We start from the raw sequence: 25,339 nt of genomic DNA on the forward strand, positions 1-25,339 counted from the left end.
ATTGATGTACATTATATGGAGACAAAAAAACTTGAATGTTTTACCCAAAAACCTTAATTTCTTTGCGACTGAAGAAAGACAGACGTGAACATCTTGGATGACAAGGGGGTGAGTAAATTATCAGGAAATGAAGAAGTGAACTACTCATTTAAGTGGGCACACATTCATGCTCTCACTCACACCTGGATTGGCCCAAATTCTGAGCTCGGAGCCCTCCCTTGGACAGCACGCCAAATACACATAACCTTTACTCTATCTTATTATAAACCTGAGGAACTTCCTGAGTTGAGGAAGGATGGAATATGGAAGTATGCATCCTAAAGATCTATCATGACAAACCAGTCCTCGGATATGATCGTGCCGCGATTCACATCAGTGTGCAGATCTACAATTGGACGCAACCTCAATAATTTTTCAGAATGATAAAATACCGGCTGTAAACCTTCTTTGGGGGGAGAAGCATGTTCTACGGCTCCCTTCCCCAGCTCGGGGTCTACCACAGTAGACAAGTCGAGAGATATGTTTGGCAGTAGTTTCCACGGTGCTAAAAAATCGACTAAGGGAACCAGTCTCTCGAGACTGATCTCTGGTGTTACTCGAGCGACCAATTCGGTGCCCTGAAGCAGTGAACCAGCAGGGGACAACCAAACTAATTGCTCTGAAACCCTCCTCAGGGTGCGAGCATCCCAGCGCCGCTGGGTATGTTTCCGGTCAGACACTGAGACTAGAACTCCATGGAGGCCAAAAGCACACAAGGTGGCAGGGTAGGCAGAACGGCCCCCTGAGGGCGCTGAAGGGAAATGGGGACAGTACAATGAGGTATTGACCACTTCCCCCCTAGATTGGACTGCCCTCAGAGGTCTTGCGCCATTGGTATCAGGGCCTCTTCGCCGAAACCTTCTTCGAGCGAGATAATGACAGTACTCAGATTCTTCTTATCCCGAAAAGACTTCGGCTGAGACTAATGAAAGAACGAGCCTCTCAAGACCAGTCTCTAGCATACATCGAGTAGCCAATCTGGGGCCCTGAAACGGATGACCGGCAGGAAGTAACCAAACAGACCCCTCTGAAACTCTCCTTGTAGGGTGCGAGTCTCCCAGTGCTTTAACGTTTCCGGGCGAACACTGAGACAAGAACTCGCTAAAGACCCCTGCACCCGAAGCACACGAGGTGGCAGGGTTGGTAGAACAGCCCCCTGAGGTCACCAAAGAGAGATGGGCATTTAATGGGACTGCTTTACGACCCTCCTCGGAGGATTGTTCGGGAACGCTGACACCTCGGTGCCCTGAAGCGGTGAACCGGCAGGGAACAACCGAACTGGCAGCGCTGCGACCCTGCAGAGAGTCGCTTCCCAGAGGGCGCCGAGAATAAACAGACACCGTATCTTGATGAGGTGGAAACCATTTCTCACGGGAGGGGACTGCCTTCAGAAGTCTGACAGCCTCAGCATCAGGACTTCTTCTTAGTTGAAGCCTTCTTTGAGATAACGACTGTCCTCGGATATGTCTTATCCCAAGATGACTATGGCTGAGACTACTAAAGGAACCAGCCTCTTGAGACGGGTCTTTAGTATAGCTTGAGAAGCCAATCCAGCGTCCTGAAACAGATGACCGGCAGGAAAAAAACGAACTGACCCCTCTTAAAACCCTCCTTCTGCGAGTCAGACACTGAGACTAGAACTCGCTAGAGGGCACAGAAGGGAGATGGGCACCATATAATGAGTCTTTATCCATTTCCCCCAGGGAATTCACCATTTATTTCATCAGAATTAAATGAAAAGATCAGATGGGTATATTAAATTTTCTCAAAAATTAAATACAGCCAAATATCAACCAGACAAGTAGAAACGGTCTAAATGAATGGCTGAATATAGTGTATTAATATATACATCTAACTCCTAAAATATAAGATTATTACCTATTTACAAATTTAATTAATCAAAAATTAAATGCAGCCAAATATTAAGTAAACACGGTCTGGATGAAAAAGCTGAATAGTATATCAATACAGACATTTACTGCTCAAAGAGATCAGATGAGTATATTACATTTCCTCAAAAATGAAATGCAGCCAGAACAAACAAACAATAATATGGTCTGAATGACAGGCTGAATTTTCGTATTATAATCTCAAACAATTAAGAATACATAATTAGTTTGCACAAAATCATAAGAGAAAGAGAGAAAGGGAAATTCCTGTCTGCTCAATTCCCTGTGCATATTTATACATTGCGGACCCATTATCTGCACGTTGCCCCGGCAAACGCGAGATGAGCCACTAGATTATTATTGCAGATATGCAGACCATACTCTATGCGCTGCCTCTACAAACTAGAGATATTGTCACGTTACACACACAGGAAAAGGGTAAGATCCATGAGCAGTATTTTATTGGATAATCCACAATCGTAATCCAGTCAAGGCAAGGGTCAAAAACCATACAGGCAATCCAAAACAACAAGAAACAAAACAAGAACAGGAAAAACAGCTCTCTGGAAGTGGCATGACACATAACAAGGACTCTGTGACAAACACTAAAATAGACAGGGTATATATACACACAGATATTAACAATGTGATAGGGAACAGCTGAGTGCAATGATTAGACAGACAGGATGATGGGAAACGTAGTACATGATGATGTGGTGACTGAATGGGGAAGAGACCTCTAGTGGACACCCGGGAACACAACCAGCCACTGTGACAGATACTGTATGAGCCACTAGATTCTTATTGTAGACCCCATAATCTAAGCGCTGCCTCAGCAAACGCGAGATCAGAGATCGAGTAACAGAATCTTTATTGACTTTCTTCCCTCGAGAAGAAAGCCATCAGGAGCAGAGCTAAACTCTCGATAGTGCATATGTAACCCAGGGCCAAAATAGGACCCAATTTAACAGCCATAGTGAAAAAAATAAAAATAAAATAAAAAATCCCTTAGATGATCAAATAAATTGTTTTGATTTTATGAAACGCAATAATATTAAAATTAAAATTATATTAAATGGAATATATGGCATACTGCAGAAAAACTTGCCCAATGGAAATGATGAAATCGCACTGCAGATGTAGATTGACCAATTAGGTTGATTCAGTGATGGTAACTCCGCCCACAAGTTAGACGGAGATTTGGTTGAACTTGGAAAAAGATTGGTTTTCCGCAGAGAAACCCTGAAAAGAGAAGAATATGAGAAATATTGGTTAAAAAACCTAGATCCGAATTGTTTAGGAACATAATATTGAACTAGATTTGCTGATTGAGTGAGTTTTGTAATGAGAATTAGACTTTGAGATTAAATAGATCAACTTTATATCAGCTGCGTCACACAGTTTCAGCTGCGTCACACGGAGGAAACAACATTAGTTGAGTTGTTTACAGAGGAATTGGTGAGTTCAATATTCAAATTGAATAATGTTTTCTTTATTTGAAGATAGATTAATAGACTACTGAAATTGTATTTTGTTTTGTGCGCGATCTATGTTCGTAATATCACTTGTATGATGTTAACAACTGATCTTGTGATCTGTTAAGTGAACGATATCGAATTGAAAATCATTTCAAGGTTGTCATGATTTAATGTGAGTGAATTAAGTTTGCTGTCCGGTTATGTGCAGGCCGGGTTTTTTGTTGTGTGCTTTTCGGACTGTGTTCGAGACGAGTTGCTGAATCGCTGACGCAGAACTGCGTAGTCGAGGAGAGAAACAGATGGCGGGCCACCCAAAGAGCGGAATGGACTGAAATTTCGTGGATTCACATCGAACAAACTGGTTGGATACATCCTTGAGTTTTCTTTCACGCATCCTTGAGTTTTTTCGTTATATTTCACAACTGAGCAGACAGAACACTTTAACGGTTGCTCACTGAATGACTGAGCGCTTAGAAAAAAAGACGCTTTCTATTTGATCCTTCCGTTTCCATTGAGACTTCCATAGCTCATTCGCAGTGGACGGACATTTCAATTGTATTTACTGTTCATGTGATGTGTTCTGACATTGATATGTGAAATTTGAATCAGTTGATTCTTTCATTTGAGGTATTTACCTGAACATTTGAATGATCTAACATTCAGTAACTTTGAAATAGCCTGTGGAAAAAAATAGGAAAATAGTTTCTTGTTATAAGTTAAAAGGGAAGGAAAGAAAAACAAAACATTAGGAGTAATTAAACAGGGATTTAAAGAGGTTGTTATAAAAACACAATTATAATATTGGTTAAATAAATTAATTCACTGTTTTCCTCAACAAACATATATATATATATATATAAACTAAATTTCCCTATAATTCAGATCAGTGTGTTTCCTGCCTCCTGCGATACCTAAATCTTCTGAAGGTCAGTGATTAGGTGAAGTCTTCAGGGAACATTTATACCTATTACTTACCATAAACTGATAAAGTATCACACAGGTGTTACACATGTTACATGTCGGGAATTTATGAATAAACACTGTCAGCCCCCTTTTACTAGAGCTGACCGTGCATGCTCCACTCCCATACAAACAACACATGAATCCAAAGATGTTTACTCCCCATACTCCTGTCTAGATGTATAAATATATATGCTTGTGGACAAACAACAATAAATAGACAGAGGCAGATTCACTCAGATGGCTTGCTGAAGGCACAGAAGCTAGCGCGGTCTTTTTTCAGGGGTGCTTTATAGTTTCCTGGTCGATGACGTCACCCGCCTATGACGTCTCGTCTCTCCATTGGACTGATTATACACATGCTTCACGGCGCAATCACGCAGGGGCGTTCCCACCGCGTCTCGACGCAGCTCGAGTTCCCTTAAAAGGGAACACAGTCTGTATGAAAGGCTAAATATAGTGTATTAATACAGACATCTAACATCTCAAAATCAGATGAGTATTTGCCATTTATTTCTTCTAAATTAAATGCAGCCAAAGATCAGCCAGACAAGAAAAATAGCCTTTGTGAAAATACTATTTTCATTCTTTCATCCAGACCATTTAATTTCTCATAGCCAGACACATGTTCCATTTAATATCTCAAAATTAAATGCAGACAAGAATTCTACAAAAATAATATTAACATAATTAGTTTGCACGTGATCACAGGAACAAGAGAGAAAGGGAAACTCCCATCTGCTCAGCTCTCACCACATTATACAAATATTTTATCTATATGATCTAACCATTGCCTCGGCAAACGCGAGATCCGAACCAATTCCATAAGACTTTCTTCCCTCGAGAAAAAAAGACAACAGGAGCGGAGCTAAAAACTCCAGATAGTTCATGCTTCTTTTCCCAAAAATTGGGAATTTTTTATAAATGAACAACACGCACATTGCATGTATTCCTAATCATAATGTAGCGAGGGCAGGGGGACACACGATTCAATATGCTGTTTGCTCGATACTCCTGTTTTGATGTATATACTGTATATATATATATATACATATATATACAAGCTTGTTGTGACAAACAAACAATAAATAGAGACAATTTCACACAGAGAGCTTGCTGGAGGCACAGAAGCTGACATTGTTTTAGTTTGGGTGCGCTTTATAGCTGATAATTGATTTTAGTGATAGTTTATTGTTAGGGTTGGTGACGATATGGTTAAATGTTTATTTGATAAGGAACAACAAAACATGTTTATCTAACTACGCAAAATAATGGGGACAAAATGAAAGTGATAATATTGTCATAATGAACAGTCTCACCTAACCTGACCCTGATGCAGCTTCTACACAGAATCCATCATTCATTCGACTCGCAAGGCTGCCAGAAAACCCGAAATAACTCTGTTAGGAGTGCCAAGGACTGGCTGACTCGCCATTTCTCAAAGTAGTTTGCTTCTTGAAGTCTTTAGACGCACGCAAATGCTGACATTTCAAATGCTTTCATCTTGAGACATTGTCAGGATTTTTCCTCAGCAGTCTTATCAAACCTGACACAGATTTTTCCTCATTCAAATGTTAAACTCAAGCACACATTTCAGAAAGCGACTAATACAAATTTTCCAAGTTAGAAATAAAAGTAATAATTTTACTTAGCAACATTCAGCACGCTCAAAGCAAACACTTCCCTGTGGATTTGCATGTGTAATTCGCTCACCTGCCCTACTTTTGCACGATTTACATGGACAACAATGCACAGTGTGAAAGATGTGAATATCTTGAGTTTCTTGCGAGCATTCAGCACTCTAAAAGCAAACACTTCCCTGTGGATTTGCATGTGTAATTCCCTCACCTGCCCCGCTTTTGCACGATATACATGGACAACAATGCACATTGTGAAATATGTGAATATTTTGATTTGTTCATAAGTGTGTGGATAGAAAATATATTCCTCTTAGTACCTACAATTATTATTAATCATCAATTATGTTAATATAGAAAATGGGAAAGTAATCATAATTAATTAGTTATGAGAACAATTAACTTCAGTGTCACTTGTGTGGTGGGACGTAGAGTTTGTCTATGGCAAGCCCTTTTAACATTTAATCCTTTAAACCTACTAGTATCTATTGTCATGCTACTAGTACTTCTTTTTTAGATACTAGTATATATTCCATTAAGTACTAGTACTTATTCATTAGCTACTAGTGCTTATTCTTTAGGTACTGCCTATTCTTTAGATACTAGTGCTTATTCTTTAGGTACTAGTACGTTTTTAAAGATACGAGTACTTATTCATTAGATACTAGTTATTATATACTAGTACTTATTCAATAGTTACTAGTACTTATTATTAGATGCTAGTACTTATTCATTAGTTACTAGTACTTATTATTAGATACTAGTACTTATTCATCAGATACAATTACTTATTATTAGATACTAGTATTCATTAGTTACTACTTATTCATAGATACTAGTACCTAATACATTATATTATTCCTATTATACCTATTATTCCAATAGTGACTAATTATTATTTTGTTACCAGTAAGTAGTTGGTTGACAACCAAAAAGCTGCAAAGCAAAAGGTAGCAATGCTATTGTGCCTCTTCATTTGCCAGATTGGAGATAATAATAGCAATATTTGGACCGAAAGCATAAAACTTAAACACACACACACACACACACACACACACACACACACACACACACACACACACACACACACACACACACACACACACACACACACACACACACAGGTTGTTTTATTTATTTATTTATGTTGTGTTTCCATAGGGACTTTCTATAGACAAAATAATTTTCATACTGTATATTATATCCACTAACCCTACCCCTAAACACAACACCTAGAGAAAACTTTCTGCATTTTTTAATAATAAAAAAACAAAAAAATAAAAAAAACATAATTAGGATGATTTATAAGCTGTTTTCCCCAAAGGTCCCCACAAGATAAAAAAACAAGTTTAATTTTAAAGTTACAGGTTAGATGGATGGATGGATAGATCGATTACAATTAGAAGGTTCAATAAATTAGAAAGTTACAATTAGAAGGTTCAATAAAAAAATATAACATTTTTAAATTAAGTTTAATGTAACAAAGTTTGGGAGGAGCACGTTCAGGTAATCAAACAATCAGCAGAAGAGGAAGCTAATAATAATAATAATAATAATTTGTTACATTTATATAGCGCTTTTTCTGAGACCTCAAAGAGCTTTACATAGAAGGGGGGGAATCTCCCCAACCACCACCGATGCGACGGCAGCCATATTGCGCCAGAACGCCTATATAGATATAGCCTTCACTCACCTCTGTATATAAACTTTGGGATCCTTTGTTTCAAAATCAAGATTTGCCCTTTCTATTACACAGAGACGTCAGTTTGATTGACATCACAAATTACCAATGGACTTGAGTTGTTCCCGTCTTTGTTAGGATGAGGATTAAAGTATGGACGGATTGCACCATGAAAGCTACACTTAGTAAATGTGTAAATATGTGACAGAGCCACCATATCATAGAAGGAGACCAGAGCCTCCTCACAGTCCACAAACACTCCCAGCTTCTGGGGTTTGGTGTTGAGATTCAGCAGAACTGGAGGGTCTTCAAAAGCTCCATACATGTTTTGACCGCAGAGCAATATGGACCAGTATCCCTCGCTGGGTTTGTTGGAGACTTTCCCTTTCCTGTTCGCACTTTCTCTTATCACCCCGAGTTCCCAGCCCACCTTCTTCCCCACCTCCACGACCCAGAAAGCTCTTCCTGACGTTACGCGAAGCTTTCCCAGGACTCCTCCAACCAGGTCGAACTGTTGTGGACTGCCTGGGATGTCATGTCTTTTTCCAGTGTCGCTGACCACTTTGCCGTCTCTAGTCACCTCTAAGTGTGGATGTGCCGTTTCTGCATCCAGAGTCACGTCCACTGAGCAAAGACAAGATTCTCAGATACTTGATGTTTGTGCTTCATTTCAATTGTTAACATTAGTTAACTGCATTAGTTAACACGAAATAACAATGAACAATACTTTAAAAGCATATATTAATCATGTTAATTTCGACATTTACTAATACATTATTTAAATAAAAAGTTTAATGGACCTGAGCTGACACAAACAGTTGTATTTTTTATTAATGAACGTTGACAAAGATGAATTAATACTGCAACAAATGTATTGTACATTGTTAGTTAACGTTAGTTAATGGGACCTTATTGTAAAGTATTACCAATTATTCCTACACATACCTGCAAAGCTGTGAATTCTTCTAATTTCTGTAAGGAAAACAGATAACATCACAAAACAAATCATGACGACAGCCTTACATTTAAAGGATTAGTTCACTTCAGAATTAAAATTTCCTGATAATTTACTCACCCACATGTCATCAAAGATGTTTTACTCACCCCCATGTCATCCAAGATGTTTATGTCTTTCTTTCTTCAGTCGAAAATAAATTAAGGTTTCAGAGGTTTTCAATTTGGACCTTCAACCCATTGGTTGCCATTGAAGTCCACTATATGGAGAAAAATCCTGGAATGTTTTCCTCAAAAACCTTAATTTCTTTTTGACTGAAGAAAGAAAGACAAACATCTTGGATGACCTAGGGGTGAGTAAATTATCAGAAAATTTTAATTCTGAAGTGAAACAATCTTTTAAAAGTACTGAGACAGACACGCCATGAACATCTGATTTTTTATATATGCACCTTGATACCATATTCATATGATACATAAATGTTACTCTAAAATACATTAAATAATACCATGGTATTACAATCATTACCACTATCCACCTCTCCTTAACAAAACACAAGATTTGAGGTGTCATTCATGACTGTGTACCCATGTGAAAAAGAAGTGCGCTTAATTGTATTGAATGTGCACTTGTAGTGTAGGCCTACTTCAAATCTTTATTAAAGGAGTCCTACTTTTTTAACTTTAGTTAGTCTGTAATGTTGTTGTTTGAGCATAAAAAAGATCTAAAGGGAGATATTTTATTTAAAGGACACCTATTATGCAAAATTCACTTTTACATGGCGTTTGAACATAAAGGTGTGTTGGCAGTGTACACAACTACCCTATAATGATAAAAATCCACCCAGTGCTTTTTTTTAAAATCCCCATAAATCATAAGCACTGTCTCAGAACAAGCCGTTCTCAGATTCGGGGCAATGTGACGTACTTTTGCACAAGCCCCTCCCACGACTGTTGACTGACATTGCAGTTTTAGCGTAGACTCACCCTGAGTGAGCCACAGTCCTCCATTGTTTCGACACCAGAGCAGCTGTAGACTAGAATGTCTTCTAAAGTGATTTAGGTGTTGTGTTGTTGGATGTAAGAATGAACACCTCAATCACTTTAGAAGACAACACAAACAACACAATTTTTCTGGATCGTATGGAGTCACAATGTTCTTAATTTAAATAACCCACGCCCACAGAACACGCAAAAAATAATAATAAATGGTGTATAACATCGTATCTAAACAAAACATACCACTCTGAAACAAGCCGTGCTTGCACAGTCCGTGAATGAAATCCGTTCTGCACAATCCTCTTGTTTGTTAACATTATTATTATTATTTCTGTCAGGACCACTATCGTCAAATATGATTGACAATTAGCATACAGTTAGGATTGGAGGTATGGTTCTGTTTTTGGTCAAGAATTCCCTGCGCATCCATGCAGCCTAGCATGGATAAGAGCAGGGCAAGCATCAATAACCCCCTTAGGGTAAACAGAACAGAACCAACATGAATCTATTGCAGATATCATTAATTAATTTTAATGTACAACATAATTAGATAATTTTAGTCTAATTCAGGGGTAATCAGAATGCCAAATCCTGACTGACGAGAGGAGGAGCTGGGGATGGAGGAGAGTAATTAGCTCCTGAGAAACACGATAGCTGCTGATAATACTAAAGGAGCTTATATATGTATACAGTGATAGGCATTGTATTCCTATAGGTAGACGTGGATCAGCTGAGAGTCAGCTGATGCAAGCTTGACTAATGTGACCTGCCAGAACTGACACTACACTTGATTATTATTATTATTATTATAATTATTAAAGTCTAAATCAGGCTTGAATTGGTTTGAAATTGACCCCATCCTTAATAGGCTTTTTACATCTGAGTGAGTAGAGCTGGCTATTATGAAGGGGCAGGAAATTTCCACACACTAAGCAGTGTCGAACAAAGCACACTGGGCCAATCTTGTCTGCGTGACCATTACCAATCCCGAGACCCTATACTACTGACCCTACCTGACAAGTATATTTATCCAGAGTTACTTCCAGATCCGCATCCACCAAGAGTGCCGTTGAATGTACTCGGTTACTAACGGAACCTTGGTTCCCTGAGATAACGGGAACGAGTATTGCGTCGCCAGCCGCTTTGGGAAAACTCCTTTTTCTCAGATTACTAAAGCCTTATAGAATCACGCAATGAAACTGCACGAGCCAATGGTTGTGCCGCGGAGTTGCAGGAGTTGCGCAGCGATTTACTCCGATGGGCCACTGAAGGCCAATCATAAGCTTGCGCAATCGCCTCCACTATCCAGTGGGATAGTCTTTGCTTCGTGACCAGATGCATTTTGGTGCGGCCACCAAAGCACACAAAGAGCTGCTCTGACTCCCTGATCTGGGCAGAGCGCTTTATATATACAGTACACTCTGCTGAACACAAAGAAAGATATTTAGAAGAATGTCAGTAACCAGACAGTTTCTGGTTCCCATTGACTTCCATAGTAGGAAAAAAATATACTATGGAAGTCAATGGGAACCAGAAACTGTCTGGTTACTGACATTCTTCTAAATATCTTCCTTTGTGTTCAGCAGAGGAAAGAAATTCATACAGGTTTGAAACAACTTAAGGGTGAGTATATGATGACAGAATTTTCACTTTAAAAGTGAACTAATCCTTTAAGGCCTGAACAGGGCAGAGTAAATGCAACTCCTGCTTGTCCTCTGAGGGGGGAAGAGCAGAGAGAGCAATAACCTGTGCTCTGAATGGAGTAGAGAGCACCTTAGGTATCTAGCCGCATCTTGGTTTGAGGATGACTTTTCTAGTTGTTAGGCCCAAACTCAAGGCAAGACACACTCACAGAGAGTGGTTGTAAGTCACCCACTCGCTTGACCGATACTAGGGCCAGCAGGAGGGCGGTCTTTAGCAAAAGGGGCCAACTGGAGTGGCTCGAGCTACAGACAGGACTGTAGACAGGTCCCATGTAGGAACCATGAGGGGACGAGGCGGGTTCAGCCTTCTGGAAACGAACAACCAGGTTATTCCTGCCTACGGACTGGCTGTCCACAGAAGCGTGGTATGCTGCTATGGCCGCCACATAAACTTTGAGTGTGGAAGGGGTTGCGCCTAAACAGCTCCTAAAGGAAAGACAGTTCCAGTGAAATCTCACTGGATGTCAGTTCTTCACATAAGAAGGACCATTTAAGGGCATAGAGTCGTCTAGTGGACAGGGTTTATACGAAAATAGTGGACAGGGTTAACAAAATAGTGTTTAAGACTCAAGGGAAGGTCAATAGGCTGCAGTCGAGGGGCCAGAGATGAAGGGCCCACAACTCGGGTCAGGGGTGCTAGATTGTTCCCTTCACCTGGGACAGAAGGTCCTTCCTCAAGGGAATTGACCAGAGGGCTGCTGTGAACATCTGCATAAACTCTGGGAACCATGACTGATTCCTCCAGAAAGGGGCCACCAGAAAGACTTGCACGTCTGTCCTCCCTGATTCCTCTGATGACCTGATGGAGCAGCGCAACCGGGGGAAAGGCATATCGGGGAAGGCTGGGCCATTTGTGGGCTATCACATCTCTGTCCTTTGAGAAATATATTGGGCAGTGAGAGTGGTCTTCTGAGATGAAGAGGTCGACCTCAGCCTTCCCAAAGAAACTCCAAATCAAGTGAACCGTCTGGGGATGGAGTGTCCAGTCCTCTGAGGACACGTTGCCCCGGGACAGCATATCTGCCCCTTGGTTCAGTCTGCCCGGCACATGTGCTGCTTTTAGAGAGCGCCGATTGATTTTTGCCCGCAAGAGGAGGCGTTCTGACACTTTTACCATATTTCAAAGACAATAGAAGTAGTTATGAAATATACATTGCATATAAAGATATACTTAAGTGGGTAAAAAAAACTCTAAATTTCAGCTAATTGCATTTAATATAAATTTTAACTATAATGCATTTTTATTTAGTAATGAAATTGTTGCAATTAACATGCAATTAAGTGGTCGAAACCTTAAGTTTACTTTTATATTATATTATTTCTGTAATAAGTAATATTTTTAAAAGTATGCTGAAGTATACTTCTTTTTCACAAGGGTTCACTAAGAGTGCAGGACAAGTTAATCTTGTCCAAATCCTTAACTCTATTTATCAGCAATAACAATAGGGAATGTTTTCTAATTTTGTCACAGCTCTCAGACATAATAACTCACCAACAGTGCAAAGTTTCTCCAGGTGAGTCTCAATCTCAGCCAATAAGCCTGCCTTTATATTTCTCATTGTGCCAAAGTTTAATTCAGTGTCAATGGAAACCATCCAGTCATCTTTGAACTCAGTTGGTACAGACGGGTAAGACTGTAAAGGGATATATAATAGTATTATTTGGGACACATAATAGTATTATATGGGGCATATAATAGTATTATTTTATGTTTGTCAAATATTAGTCAGTATTTCATGATTAACTGACCAGCAGGAAGAAGATGTCATCTTCCTCATTCATAGTACGTTTCAAAGAGTCGATGGTCTCCTTATACTTGAGAATGTCTTTTTGTATTTGTTGTGTCTTCTCATCAATCTCCTTCTCCAAACACCTCCTTCCGTCCTCCAGAGGGGCCATCAGCACCTGCTCTGATCTCTTCACAGCCTCCATCACTACAGAAAAAACTTCCTTTATCTCCTGCTGCTCTCTTTCTATCAGAGCCTGCAAAGAATGGAGGCATATAACACAAAAATGAAGCATATTCTTGATCTGGCAAGCTCTAAATCATTTATTTATTTGTCAGTGTTATTATTGTTAAAGAAGGCATCTCTTCTCTGATGAGATGTTTACTGGTGTGAAACTACTTATGTTCTTGTTACATACACATACACTCAGATATGTGTCACAATAGTGGAGAAAAGACTATTCCGTTTCATGGCAACTTTATTGCAGTTTTAAAACTTTTATACCGCTTTCTGCAATCGCGTTCTGTAACAAATCCTTCCCTCACGGGTAAAAATATTATTTTATGTCATTTTGATAATATTTTCTCTATTTTTTAATGCAATTGTTTTGGAGATTTTTTTTGTTATTTTTTTATTTTATTTACCTTTAAATTACTAGATTTGATCAATAAATAATACATAAATAGTCATTTAAGTCATTACTCACATTCTTTCAACTTTTCAAAATAACTCACAATTTCATGCATAAACCTTTTAATTCAGCTCAAAATATCTTACATTGGGTGTCTGCCGATCTTGTGGAAAATGAATAATATAACATGATATTTCATATATTTAGCCACTAGATGGCCTCATATCTCAATTTGGAATAAATGAGCTGTTCCTCTGGGTCCTAAAGTCAGTTTTTCTTCAGTATGCATTCAGATACACATGTAGATATTATAAAATAATTCTTTGGTAAAGTTTTAGCATTTTTAGTTTTAAATTTGAAAATTTTTAGGTTTTTCTATGTGAACTAGCAACTAACTGAAATACATGTTTAAAGGTACAATATTTAAGAATTTTGTAATAAAATATTTTGCACAGTGTGATCTATTTCCTGCAGTTGTGTACTTACAATATCCCAAAAATTCCCAAAGATTTTTAATTTCAGATAAATTCCCATTTTAAATAATGGCTCGTACCTGGTCATTGTCACCTGTCAATGACGTAATATCCGCGTTATCCCTGGTTTCCTAGTAACCATGGCGACAGACGTGGACAACTGCGTTACGTCTAGCGGCACGCTCACGCTGTTGTTGTTTCGTTCAAACATTATGGACCATGGCGAGCAGACTTTGGGACAAAAGAAGAACTAAAACGAGGATAGATATCAGCGTGGCGTTTTCGAGATCCCGAGAGCTCCATGTCCGCAACTAACTTCGACTTGACGAGACGCCGCTCTTGCATGTACTTTATTTGACAGGTGAGCAAATGTACATAAAACTAATCAATGTTATATAGCTCAAAATTATGAAATGTTAGAATATGATCAGTATGTTATTCTAATGTTGATCTAGCTTACTGCTAGTCTCATACAGCCAACAAATTAGCACATTGAATAACATTATAACTTTCAAATGCACACTCACATGCAGTTTAGTGTGATAGTGTAGACCAAGTGAAACAGCGCTGGATTACCTCACAAGTTTCATTCGTCTAATAAACTGACCTGTGTGAGTAGTAATTCTGCACTTGCGAGTTGTTCGGTAGAATGAAATGTCCTTATTCCTTTATATCCGGGTAATGTGTGGCGATGATATGTGTCTCCCATTAGCAATCGCGATTGGCTTTGTACCACAGTCATGTTAAACAAACATTAATGTATTCACAACCATAAACATTATTAGTTCCATCGGCATGACGACAAGTTCCATAAGCAATCCTAGGTGTATATGACTTTCTTCTTTCAGACAAATACAATCAGAGTTATATTGAAAAAATCCCTGGCTCTTCCAAGCTTTATAGTGGCATTGAATGGAGGATGAGATTTTGAAGTGATGCGTTTGTGAAAGAAAAATATCCAAAAGAGTATAGTAAGGCCTATATTAACCCCCCAGATACAAGTGGATTACTTTTATGATGGATTGATGCACTTTTTTGGGCTTCAAACTCTCGTCCTCCATTTACTGCCATTATAAAGCTTGGAAGAGCCAGGACATTTTTTTTTTATATATCTCCATTTGTGTTTGTCTGAAATAAGAAAGTCACATACTAGGTTGGCTTGAGGGTGAGTAAATCATGGGATAAATCATGTGGTTTTACTATCCCTTTAAACTGAAACAAACATGTATTAAAGCTATAGGAATATTTAAAAACGAATGAAAATGACAAAAGCAAACCCAAATTACTCAAATTAAAGTGAAAACTAAAAATACAATAAAAAATCATTAAAAATAGGAATAAATACTAATAGTATTGTGAGCTTGAATTGTCTGTACAATTCAGCTCGCAGTCTGACTTTTCTAAATCCTCGGTCTGTAAACTTGCTGACTTTGGAGTAGGCTATAAGGGGAAAATGGGGAGAGGGGAGAAGCCATTTTTTGTTCAAGCACACATCTGTTTTAATGTACTTTTCCATGTAAGTGTGTACTGTTTAGTGCGGATGAGCGGGCCTGAGCGCATTAAGGGTTTTCTGTTGTGTTAGCGGCCCCTAAGATAATTTCTAATGATCTTTGCAATGGAAGTGAATCAATCAAAACTAACTTTAGCTGGACAATAACTTTATTATAGAGCTGCTGTAAATCTCTGTTGTTAACAATCTATAATGTTAAAAGCAGTATATAATGAAAGTGACTTGTGTGTGTCATTCTTGTAAACCAGCACAGATAGGAGATGGATTTGTCCAGAACATATGCTGCCACATTTGCATTTCTCTTTATGGACTTGTTTCTGTCTTTGTCTTGGTTTCTATATGATGTAATGTATATTCTCATTGGACGGTTTGTACCCCACCATTGGAAATCATATAAAAGCTAATGTACAGAAAGAAAAGCTGGAGAGGTTTTGTGAACAGGAATCGGCTGCATGTTCAGGACTCTTTCCATAGGTCTAGGTTCTTCAATGAGTGAATTATGGTTGTACAAGTTTTACCAGTCCATCAGGATATAAAGTCATGAATATAAAGTACTGGGCTGATACAATAACTTATTTTAATAAACCACATATTTAGATTTTTAGTAGTAGGCTAAGTAGGTATGCATAAGCCTAAATGTTAATTTAATTTAATGTCTGTATGCATAACTGTTGGACTTGAAATTCTGATCACAAAATCTACACACATTTTCACAGCTAATCATGTTGACACTGCAATTGGACACTTATTTAATTATTTATGTATTTATTTATTTGTTTGCATTTGAATTTTATTGAAGTATATATTTCAGATAATCTGCCCCTAAATTGCATTTAAAAACAATGAACTGTCATTGGACTGTCTGTGACAGTCTCTTTCTGTCTGTATGGGCAGCCCAAAGTCAAATGTGAAACTAGTCTTTGCATGATCTTTGCATATTCTTCTTTACAAGGAACCTGACTTAAATATGAAAGTAAATACTAACGTTGCCTATCGCATGTGATTTGCTGAACGAGTTGATGTTTATATTGCCACTGAGCTCTTGTCATTGTCTTGTGTCGAAACATGATTCTTCAAATTTAGTGTCTCCAATTTACTTATGTGGCATGTCCTTGGAAACCCAAACAAACACACAGAGAGCATGCAGACTCCACACAGAACAGCTATATTACCATTTCAAACTCCCATTGGCTTGTTTGTTTTGTCAACTGTTTATACACAGTATACAACGTGCCAACCATTTAAATCTGCATGATTAATGCTGAAAAGATTGCAATCTCGATTCAAACACATATGCAATCTTATTCCTAAATGACAACAATTCACCTATGTCTATTAAACATTTGACAAGTACGATGCCAATGCAAAATTTAAAAATACGTTGCCACTGACCCAGAGAGAGCAGTTGTCATGTATAGGTATGAAACAGCGTTGCAGTCTTTTCAACCACACAGTATCATTATTTCTGTTACAATAATTCAAATTATCACATAGTGAGTCACTAAATCATTAATTCAAACCCATTTTTAAAAATAATAATTCCAATGAATTAAATATTTTAAATAGAATGCAGCAATTAAACATTTATAGGAATATATATTATTTTCTTTAGTAGTCTATTCAGAATTGTGGGAGAATCGTGATCTCTATTTAAATTTTTTATTTATGTTTTTGTGACATAAATTTGTGACGTCACAAAATCTAGAATTGAGAATTTTTACCATTACAGGGGTGGTTGTGTACACACACTGCTGACATACATTTATGTTCAAACACCATGTAAAAGGGAATTTTGCATAATATGTCCCCTTTAATTTAGTGAGTGGTGTCAAGTTATACATTGTAATTGTTTAATACAGATTTGCGTGTTTTGTAGAAAGAAGCGTGTACCTGGCATTTTTTGGCTGATTCCTTAAGCTCGTCGAGTTTGTTTTCCCTCTGATTGATCATCCTTTCCAGCTCTTCAATAGTTGTTTGCTGCTCAGCCTGTACAACACACACACACACACACACACACACACACACACACACACACACACACACACACACACACACACACACACACACACACACACACACACACACACACACACACACAGAGAGAGAGAGAGAGAGCTTTCTGAGTACACTGCATTAAAGTCAATTAAGATTATATCAAAACCCGGTGTGATGGGCAACTATGTAAATTCAAATTTTGTTTTTAATAAGTTTAAAATTCAATGATTAAATAGTATTTTTTTCTTTCTCAATTATTTAAAAAACTCGCCAGTTTAAGTTTTGTTCATTCTTTTTGGGAAACAATTCAAACACTATCTCAGGTGAGAAGATTAATCTGTGTTATTTCCCGAGAGCTTGATTTTCTCACCTGTCTCCTTTCTCTCTCTATCTCCACAGGTATCACATCTCCACCCAACTTCACACATAAGGTGCAGATGCATTGCTCGTCCCGTCTGCAGTACAGTTCCAGAGGCCTACCGTGCGCATTGCATGCTCTCTGATCCAACTTCTCCATGGGATTCACCAGTTTATGGCCTTTGAATCTCACCATAGACTGGTGCGGCTTCAGGTGTTGATCGCAGTACGAATGAAGGCAGTTCAAGCAGGACTTCACGGCTATGAACGTGCGGTGTTCGTCACAGATGTCACATGGGACCACGCCACTTTCTCCACAGAAGAGGCTCATGTTGGGTAACTGCATCTGGTAAAATTCTCGCAGGAGGGCGTCGATTGCTGCATTCACGGATGGCTTGGTGGACACAGGCTCCTGGCAAAGAGGGCAGTGTGGCTCAGACATGCTTATGTGCTGGTCCAGACAACGCTTGCAGAAGGTGTGCCCACATGTGGTTGAGACCGGATCTGAGAACAGGTTTTTACAGATGGGGCAATGAAGGTGGCGAGAGACATCTATGGCTGTAGTCATTTTGATTGTCTGTCAAAACTAAGGGGAAAACAGAACAGCTGTAACATCAACAAAAGCAACATTAATTATAATATCAATGGCCATGGATTACACCTAAAAAAAAGACTGTTTGCTCAAAGATTTACATTTAAGATGAAGTAATAACTAGGGGGCCAGTTCCAACAAGGCCCTTCAGTTATAAGAAACCTTAAAAAGTTAATTTATAAAGTTAAGGATACCCTTAGTAAAACATCTGTTGCAAAACAAACTAAGGGTCCTTAAAGGGTCATAAAAGGCTTAAGGTACCTTAAAGCTATGGTCTATGATTTCAAAGATTGTTCATTATTAATAACCCTGTTTAGATGCTGGTTATGGTTCTACAGTACAATCCTAACAATATGAAGAGAAAAAAGAATGAAAAAAATCCATTCACTCTATTGGGTGAACAGCTGCAGAGAAGTTGACCAATGTAAGCTGTCCGGCAGCTTACATTGGTCAACTGCTCTCATCCAATCACCAGCTCCACTTGAAACTCCGCCTGGCGCTCGCGTCTCCACCCCACCGCACCCGACCCCGCCCCCCTCCTGCGACATGAAATTGCGCGGGCAAGCAGCTGACAGTCTATGGTAGCTAGCTAAGTAGCATCAGATCAGCAATGGATAAAGCAATGGATAAAAAAATAAACGACAGCAGCAAGCGGCCTCTGCTTGCCCCTAATGTAAAGTTTGGATGAAAGAGAAAGTCTGTAGAGGAAAGAGCAGAGATTAAAAAAAAATGTGAAGAACGCCGGACTCTAAGTAGGATAAATATAGGGTCCACCATTGACCGTTGGAGGAAGCTTCAGGGAGATCTGGGACTGAAAACCGACGCTGACACGGCTGACTTTTTGTTGAGCAGGTAAACATTTATTTATACTTTTATGGTGTGACGTGTTACATAAATAGCTTTTTATCAGTCTGCCGGTCGGCATTGGGATCAGGTAGCACAGAGGGGAGCGGTGTGTGTGTGTGGAGGGGCGGGATGAGTTTTTTAAAACTTCCCAACCGTCTCAGGCTTTCTCGACCGATTTTGAACATCGTAGACTTAAGGCCATCATTAAGTATTTCCCCTTAATTGCTTAAGTGTTCCTTTAGGTTATGTTATATTGATTTGCATAAAAGTCCTTGGTAACCATTTGTTCTTGGTTGTTCCCTTCCGGTCATCCACTTCAGAGCACCGGACATATCGTAATGCACCAGATGTCAGTCTCGAGAGGACAATCTGGCAGCATGGTGACTTCTGCCTATGTGTTTCAATGGGTCCTACAGATAGGCTACGTTCACACTCCAATTTATGTATCTGATTGGAATCTGATCTAAAATTATTGATGTCCACACTGTGTATCGCAACTGTTTTGTAAGATTTGTGTATCTTTGTCTCTCTTTCGTTTTCCGGAATATCTACATAGGTTTCTATGGTAATGATGTTGCGTTACCAAAAAAAAAAAAAAAACGCAACATGGAGGGGTATGCAATAGAGACGTTGTCTTATTTAAATTGTACAACATGACAATGTGTAGCCACCGCGTTGGTATACTACGTCTTCTGAGGCAGCGTCAGAACCGTAGGAGGCTGGTATGCACAGCTTTTTTCCAAGCTGTCATTTCGGCCGGTTTAAAAACATGTCTCCGTTATATTGTCATTTATATGCGAATAGCGCGTCAGGCGCGAGTGATTTCAATGTTAAGTCAATGCAAAAGACGCTTACGCGCGTAAAAAAATCCTGCGGCGCGAATGAGGCGTAGATTGTGGCGTGGTTCGACGCAGTTCTCGTTCCCTTTCTCAGGGAACAAGGGTTACAGTCGTAACCTGAGACGTTTTTCTGAGGTAAAGAAAAATACAGATAAAATATGTCTGTTCTTCTGAACGCTCCGCTTTCAAAAAAACAAAGAAATAAACTATTCAGCGGCGTTCCAGAGGTTTCTTCCTCACCAATCTAATGTTCCTGAGACTGCTCCTGCCCAGCAGTCTCAGGAAAATTAGATTGGTGAGGAAGAAACCTCTGGAACGCCGCTGAATAGTTTAGCCTACTAAAGCTCCTCGCAGCATAAAGTGCTGCAAAACAGAGCGTCGCCATTCGGGCTCATCCACAATCGAGAGGGACCTAGGTGGCGGTCGCAGTCTAGCCAGTTAGAGATATGCAAGATCTGAGGACTGTTTTATCTCTAAAATAGCTTGGAAGAAGAAGCCCTGACGCCGAGGCTGCAGGCTTCTGAGGGTGGTCCCCTCCGGGGTAGGGTAGAAAACGCTTCTCCTCGGCGCCCTCTGGGGTGCGATTCTCTGAGGAGGGTCGCAACGCTGCCAGTTCGGTTTTCCTGCCGGTTCGCCGTTTCAGGACACCGAGGTGCCTGCTTTTTCCAATGATTCTCGGAGGTGGATTGTAGGAACTAAGCTAGTTAGAGGTAGGCAAGATCTGCGGACTGTCGTTATTTCTAATAAAAATAACAGACAATGAATAACAAAGCTCCGGAAAATGTTTCGAATCATTAAATGAACAATTCAGAAGGTTTTATTTTTGACAAATATCATTTTAAACTACAAACAAAATTATGTGGATAGAGCTGAGAATCGAACTCCTGATCGCTTGAAGGTCCGCGACGCACATGTTGAAGCGTTGACCACACAGCTACAGTCTGAACTCTGTTTCAATGTTCGTTCAGTTTCAAACTCTGAACAAATGTGTGACATTTTTCTATTGCAATGTATTATGTTGAAATGTTTTCTTTCTTTATTAAAGAAAATTATGCATAACAACCTACTGTACACCTATTTAAATATGAATTAATGCTAAAACACAAATGCTGCCGACTGAAACCGGTTAGCAAGTCCTGACAATGTTTTAATTTTACGATAAATTAGTTTAATTTATTTTACTGTTATGTTTCAGTTCATAAATATAGGCCTATTAAAATAACGTTTGCCTGCCATACTTCCTGCATGCCCTGATCGACTTGCTTCAGTCTTATCAGAAGCTGACACGCACTGCGTTCAGGGGTGCTTTAAAGCTTCCTGGTCTATGACGTCACCCGCCTATGACGTCTTGCTCATTCATTGGACTGATTATACACTGATTATACCTCTCAGGGAACTAAGGTTACGTAACCAGAGACATTCTGTGTAGCTGTTAGGACATTCCTAAGTGGCTGTAAGACAGATTGAAAACAGTGCATTCTCAAGTCTCCATGATGATATGTGTGTGTGTAAAGTGACAAAAGATTCAATGCTGAGGGCTGATAAAACAGCGAAACACATACAGTATGCATCTCAAATACATTTATAGCACATAAAGACAAGCAAAACTTAACCCTTAAACCCAGGTGCCATTGATGCTGCATTTTGGCAATCCAATGGTTTTAAATAAAAAAATAATTGAAATTGATTGAACAAAAATTGCATTATCGAACAAGCGAACTGCATATTTAATATCTTATCTTCTAGCTTACTGCTAAAACCATAAGTCTGATGGCTTATAAAAGTAATATCACGGCTTTCCTCAACAAGCTGCCAAATTTTATTTTTTGAAAAACAACAATACAAAAGTAGTATGATTAGCAAGTGTGATGGCTTAGAAAAGCAACATGCAGCGTGATTTTACAAATTATTCACATATCACAGTTGAATACTTTTTAAATGTTTTGAAAAACAATATAATGATGAGCAGTAGTATTCATCCTTTCATTTGCAAACACCCTAATGATCATGAGAAATAAGCAGGAATTTGATTTACCTTAATCAGAAGTATGAATTCTTTATTCTTCTCGTCAGTGACTCTGTTATCAGTGTCTCTCTCTCTCCTCCTATTTATGTAGGCTACTACAGTAGAGTTTCGTTTCCTCACAATCTCTCTCTGTTGTCATTTCATTCCCAGAAAAAGCTACACCCCCTGTTACCACTCCACATTTACCACACCCTCTGTTACCACTCCACATTTACACACATTTTCATCATTACTTTGCATGTGTTTTTGACGTGCCTGCATTCAATAAATCAAAAGCAACCGCACTAGTTATTACCAACATCAATCAATGACATTATCCATCTTCACATTCTTTGTCCATAAATGTATTGTATTGCCTGTTGACTAAGTTATAAGTATATTTAAGTAACTGGACAAATGTTCCCCCCTAGACTCTTGGGAGAGTCTCTTGGGAGAGTCTAGGGAGTCAGATAAAATGTTTCCAATGAAAAAATATTTACCTGCATAAGGTAATTATATTACAGGATGTCAATGAAGACAGGGTGGGTGAAGATGAACAGGAAGTATATGATTAAAAGAATTAGGAGGCTTTAAAATAATCTGTTCATTTGTTTATTCAATCAATTCCAAAAGTCTTAGTTTATTGATAAATTAATATGCATAAAAAGAAGAGTATAAACTGTATCTGACCAATTAACTTTGAAGGACCACTATATGTGTCTCATACTTTATATGGCTCATATGAAGGCTCATATGAAAAATAATGTGAAGTAACACTGATGGAATAGAGTAAAGTTTGTGGGAAAAGATTAACCTTTCTTACGTGTATGCCCAAAGTGTACACAAAAATGTGTGTGCTTTATTCTTATATTGAAAGAAACCTGACACCTGAAGCCCTCATTCACATTTATGAAATGGAAAAGAGCATCCATGATATTATTCAACAGTTCTCCTTTTGTGTTGCAGAGAGGAACAAAGTCATACTGCTTTGGAACAACACAATTATTACGACTGAGTTAAACTGAATGTGTTGCTTAACCTTTTTCCCAATCCATGATGTTAAAAAGCAGAAAGGGAAAGTGAAACCAAGTGAGCATGTTGCCATGAACAAGAAAGCTTGCGGTGAAATGAAACTATTGCAGAATGTGAAAGTCACGGAACACACACAGGAAAAGGTAGATCCAATAGCAGTAATTTATTAGGATAATCCGTACTCACATCAGTCCAGGCAAAGGTCAAAATCCAATAAGGCAATCCGAAGGTACAAAGCAACAAACAGGAAACCGACAAACAACAAGTGTGGTGACGTATAGCAAGGACTCCGTGACATGAACTGAGACAGATAGGGTACTTATACACAGACACTAACAAGGAACAGCTGGGAACAATGAAGACAGGGAACAGCTGTGTGAAATTAACATCGATGGGTTACATACAAAGGATTATGGGAAATGTAGTATAATGTGGATGACACCGTGGGGAAGAGGACCTCTAGTGGACACCAGGAATACCCAAACCAGACACTGTGACAATCCCCCCTCTACGGAGCGGCTACCAGACGCTCCAAGACTCACAAAAAAAACAAACAAAACAAAGAGTCCAGGCAGGAGGTGGAATGGTGGAGGATCAGGAGGAAGAATGGAGGGCCAGGACCATGAAGGGGAACAGGAACAGGGGATGACGACTTAACCGGCGGCCGGGGCGAAGCAGACAGTCCATCGGGCGGCCAGGGCGGAGACGACAGTCCATCGGGCGGCCAGGGCGGAGACGACAGTCCATCGGGCGGCCAGGGCGGAGACGACAGTCCATCGGACGGCCAGGGCGGAGACGACAGTCCATCGGGCGGCCAGGGCGGAGACGACAGTCCATCGGGCGGCCAGGGCGGAGACGACAGTCCATCGGGCGGCCAGGGCGGAGACGACAGTCCATCGGGCGGCCAGGGCGGAGACGACAGTCCATCGGGCGGCCAGGGCGGAGACGACCCCTCGGGCGGCCAGGGCGGAGACGACCCCTCGGGCGGCCAGGGCGGAGACGACCCCTCGGGCGGCCACGGCGGTGAAGACCCCTCGGGCGGCCACGGCGGTGAAGACCCCTCGGGCGGCCACGGCGGTGAAGACCAGGGTGGAGACGACCCCTCGGGCGGCCACGGCGGTGAAGACCAAGGCGGAACAGCAACAGACACCACCGGCTCAGGAACTGGAACAGCAACAGACACCACCGGCTCAGGAACTGGAACAGCAACAGACACCACCGGCTCAGGAACTGGAACAGCAACAGACACCACCGGCTCAGGAACTGGAACAGCAACAGACACCACCGGCTCAGGAACTGCAACAGACACCACCGGCTCAGGAACTGCAACAGACACCACCGGCTCAGGAACTGGAACAGCAACAGACACCACCAGCTCAGGAACTGGAACAGCAACAGACACCACCGGCTCAGGAACTGGAACAGCAACAGACACCACCGGCTCAGGAACTGGAACAGCAACAGACACCACCGGCTCAGGAACTGGAACAGCAACAGACACCACCGGCTCAGGAACTGGAACTGCAACAGACACCACCGGCTCAGGAACTGCAACAGACACCACCGGCTCAGGAACTGCAACAGACACCACCGGCTCAGGAACAGCAACAGACACCACCGGCTACGGAACTGGAACAGCAACAGGCACCACCGGCTCAGGAACTGGAACTGCAACAGACACCACCGGCTCAGGAACAGGAACTGCAACAGACACCACCGGCTCAGGAACTGCAACAGACACCACCGGCTCAGGAACTGCAACAGACACCACCGGCTCAGGAACTGCAACAGACACCACCGGCTCAGGAACTGCAACAGACACCACCGGCTCAGGAACTGCAACAGACACCACCGGCTCAGGAACTGCAACAGACACCACCGGCTCAGGAACTGCAACAGACACCACCGGCTCAGGAACTGCAACAGACACCACCGGCTCAGGAACTGCAACAGACACCACCGGCTCAGGAACTGCAACAGACACCACCGGCT

General features: G+C 40.3%; 1 protein-coding gene across 2 annotated transcripts; it reads right to left on the reverse strand.

The window, feature by feature from the left end:
- Window positions 1–7,147: 7,147 nt before the first annotated feature.
- LOC306984861 (E3 ubiquitin-protein ligase TRIM21-like) lies at window positions 7,148–22,454 on the reverse strand. Of its 2 annotated transcripts, none has more exons than XM_079586565.1 (7): window positions 22,346–22,454; window positions 18,047–18,619; window positions 17,572–17,667; window positions 13,090–13,323; window positions 12,833–12,974; window positions 8,630–8,656; window positions 7,148–8,308 (listed from the first exon to the last, which is right to left on the reverse strand). In XM_079586565.1, the coding sequence occupies exons 2-7, from the start codon at window positions 18,599–18,601 to the stop codon at window positions 7,752–7,754; spliced, it is 1,611 nt and encodes a 536-aa protein (XP_079442691.1). In that variant the 5' UTR covers window positions 18,602–18,619; window positions 22,346–22,454; the 3' UTR covers window positions 7,148–7,751. The 2 variants fall into 2 exon arrangements, with proteins under 2 accessions (XP_079442691.1, XP_079442692.1); XM_079586566.1 differs by having other exon boundaries at window positions 18,047–18,639; window positions 22,346–22,450.
- Window positions 22,455–25,339: the final 2,885 nt, after the last annotated feature.

The sequence above is a fragment of the Phoxinus phoxinus genome, assembly GCF_949152265.1.
Source record: "Phoxinus phoxinus genome assembly, chromosome: 2".
Taxonomy (NCBI): Eukaryota; Metazoa; Chordata; class Actinopteri; order Cypriniformes; family Leuciscidae; genus Phoxinus; species Phoxinus phoxinus.

What these genes read in the sequence shown, in the direction of transcription:
- LOC306984861 (XM_079586565.1), bottom strand. Translation starts at nt 18,601, where the DNA reads ATGACTACAGCCATAGATGTCTCTCGCCACCTTCATTGCCCCATCTGT. An exon ending in AATCAGCCAAAAAATGCCAG is followed by an intron (nt 13,324 to 17,571) that starts GTACACGCTTCT and finishes CATTCTTTGCAG; the next exon opens with GCTCTGATAGAAAGAGAGCA. An exon ending in ATGACATCTTCTTCCTGCTG is followed by an intron (nt 12,975 to 13,089) that starts GTCAGTTAATCA and finishes ATCCCTTTACAG; the next exon opens with TCTTACCCGTCTGTACCAAC.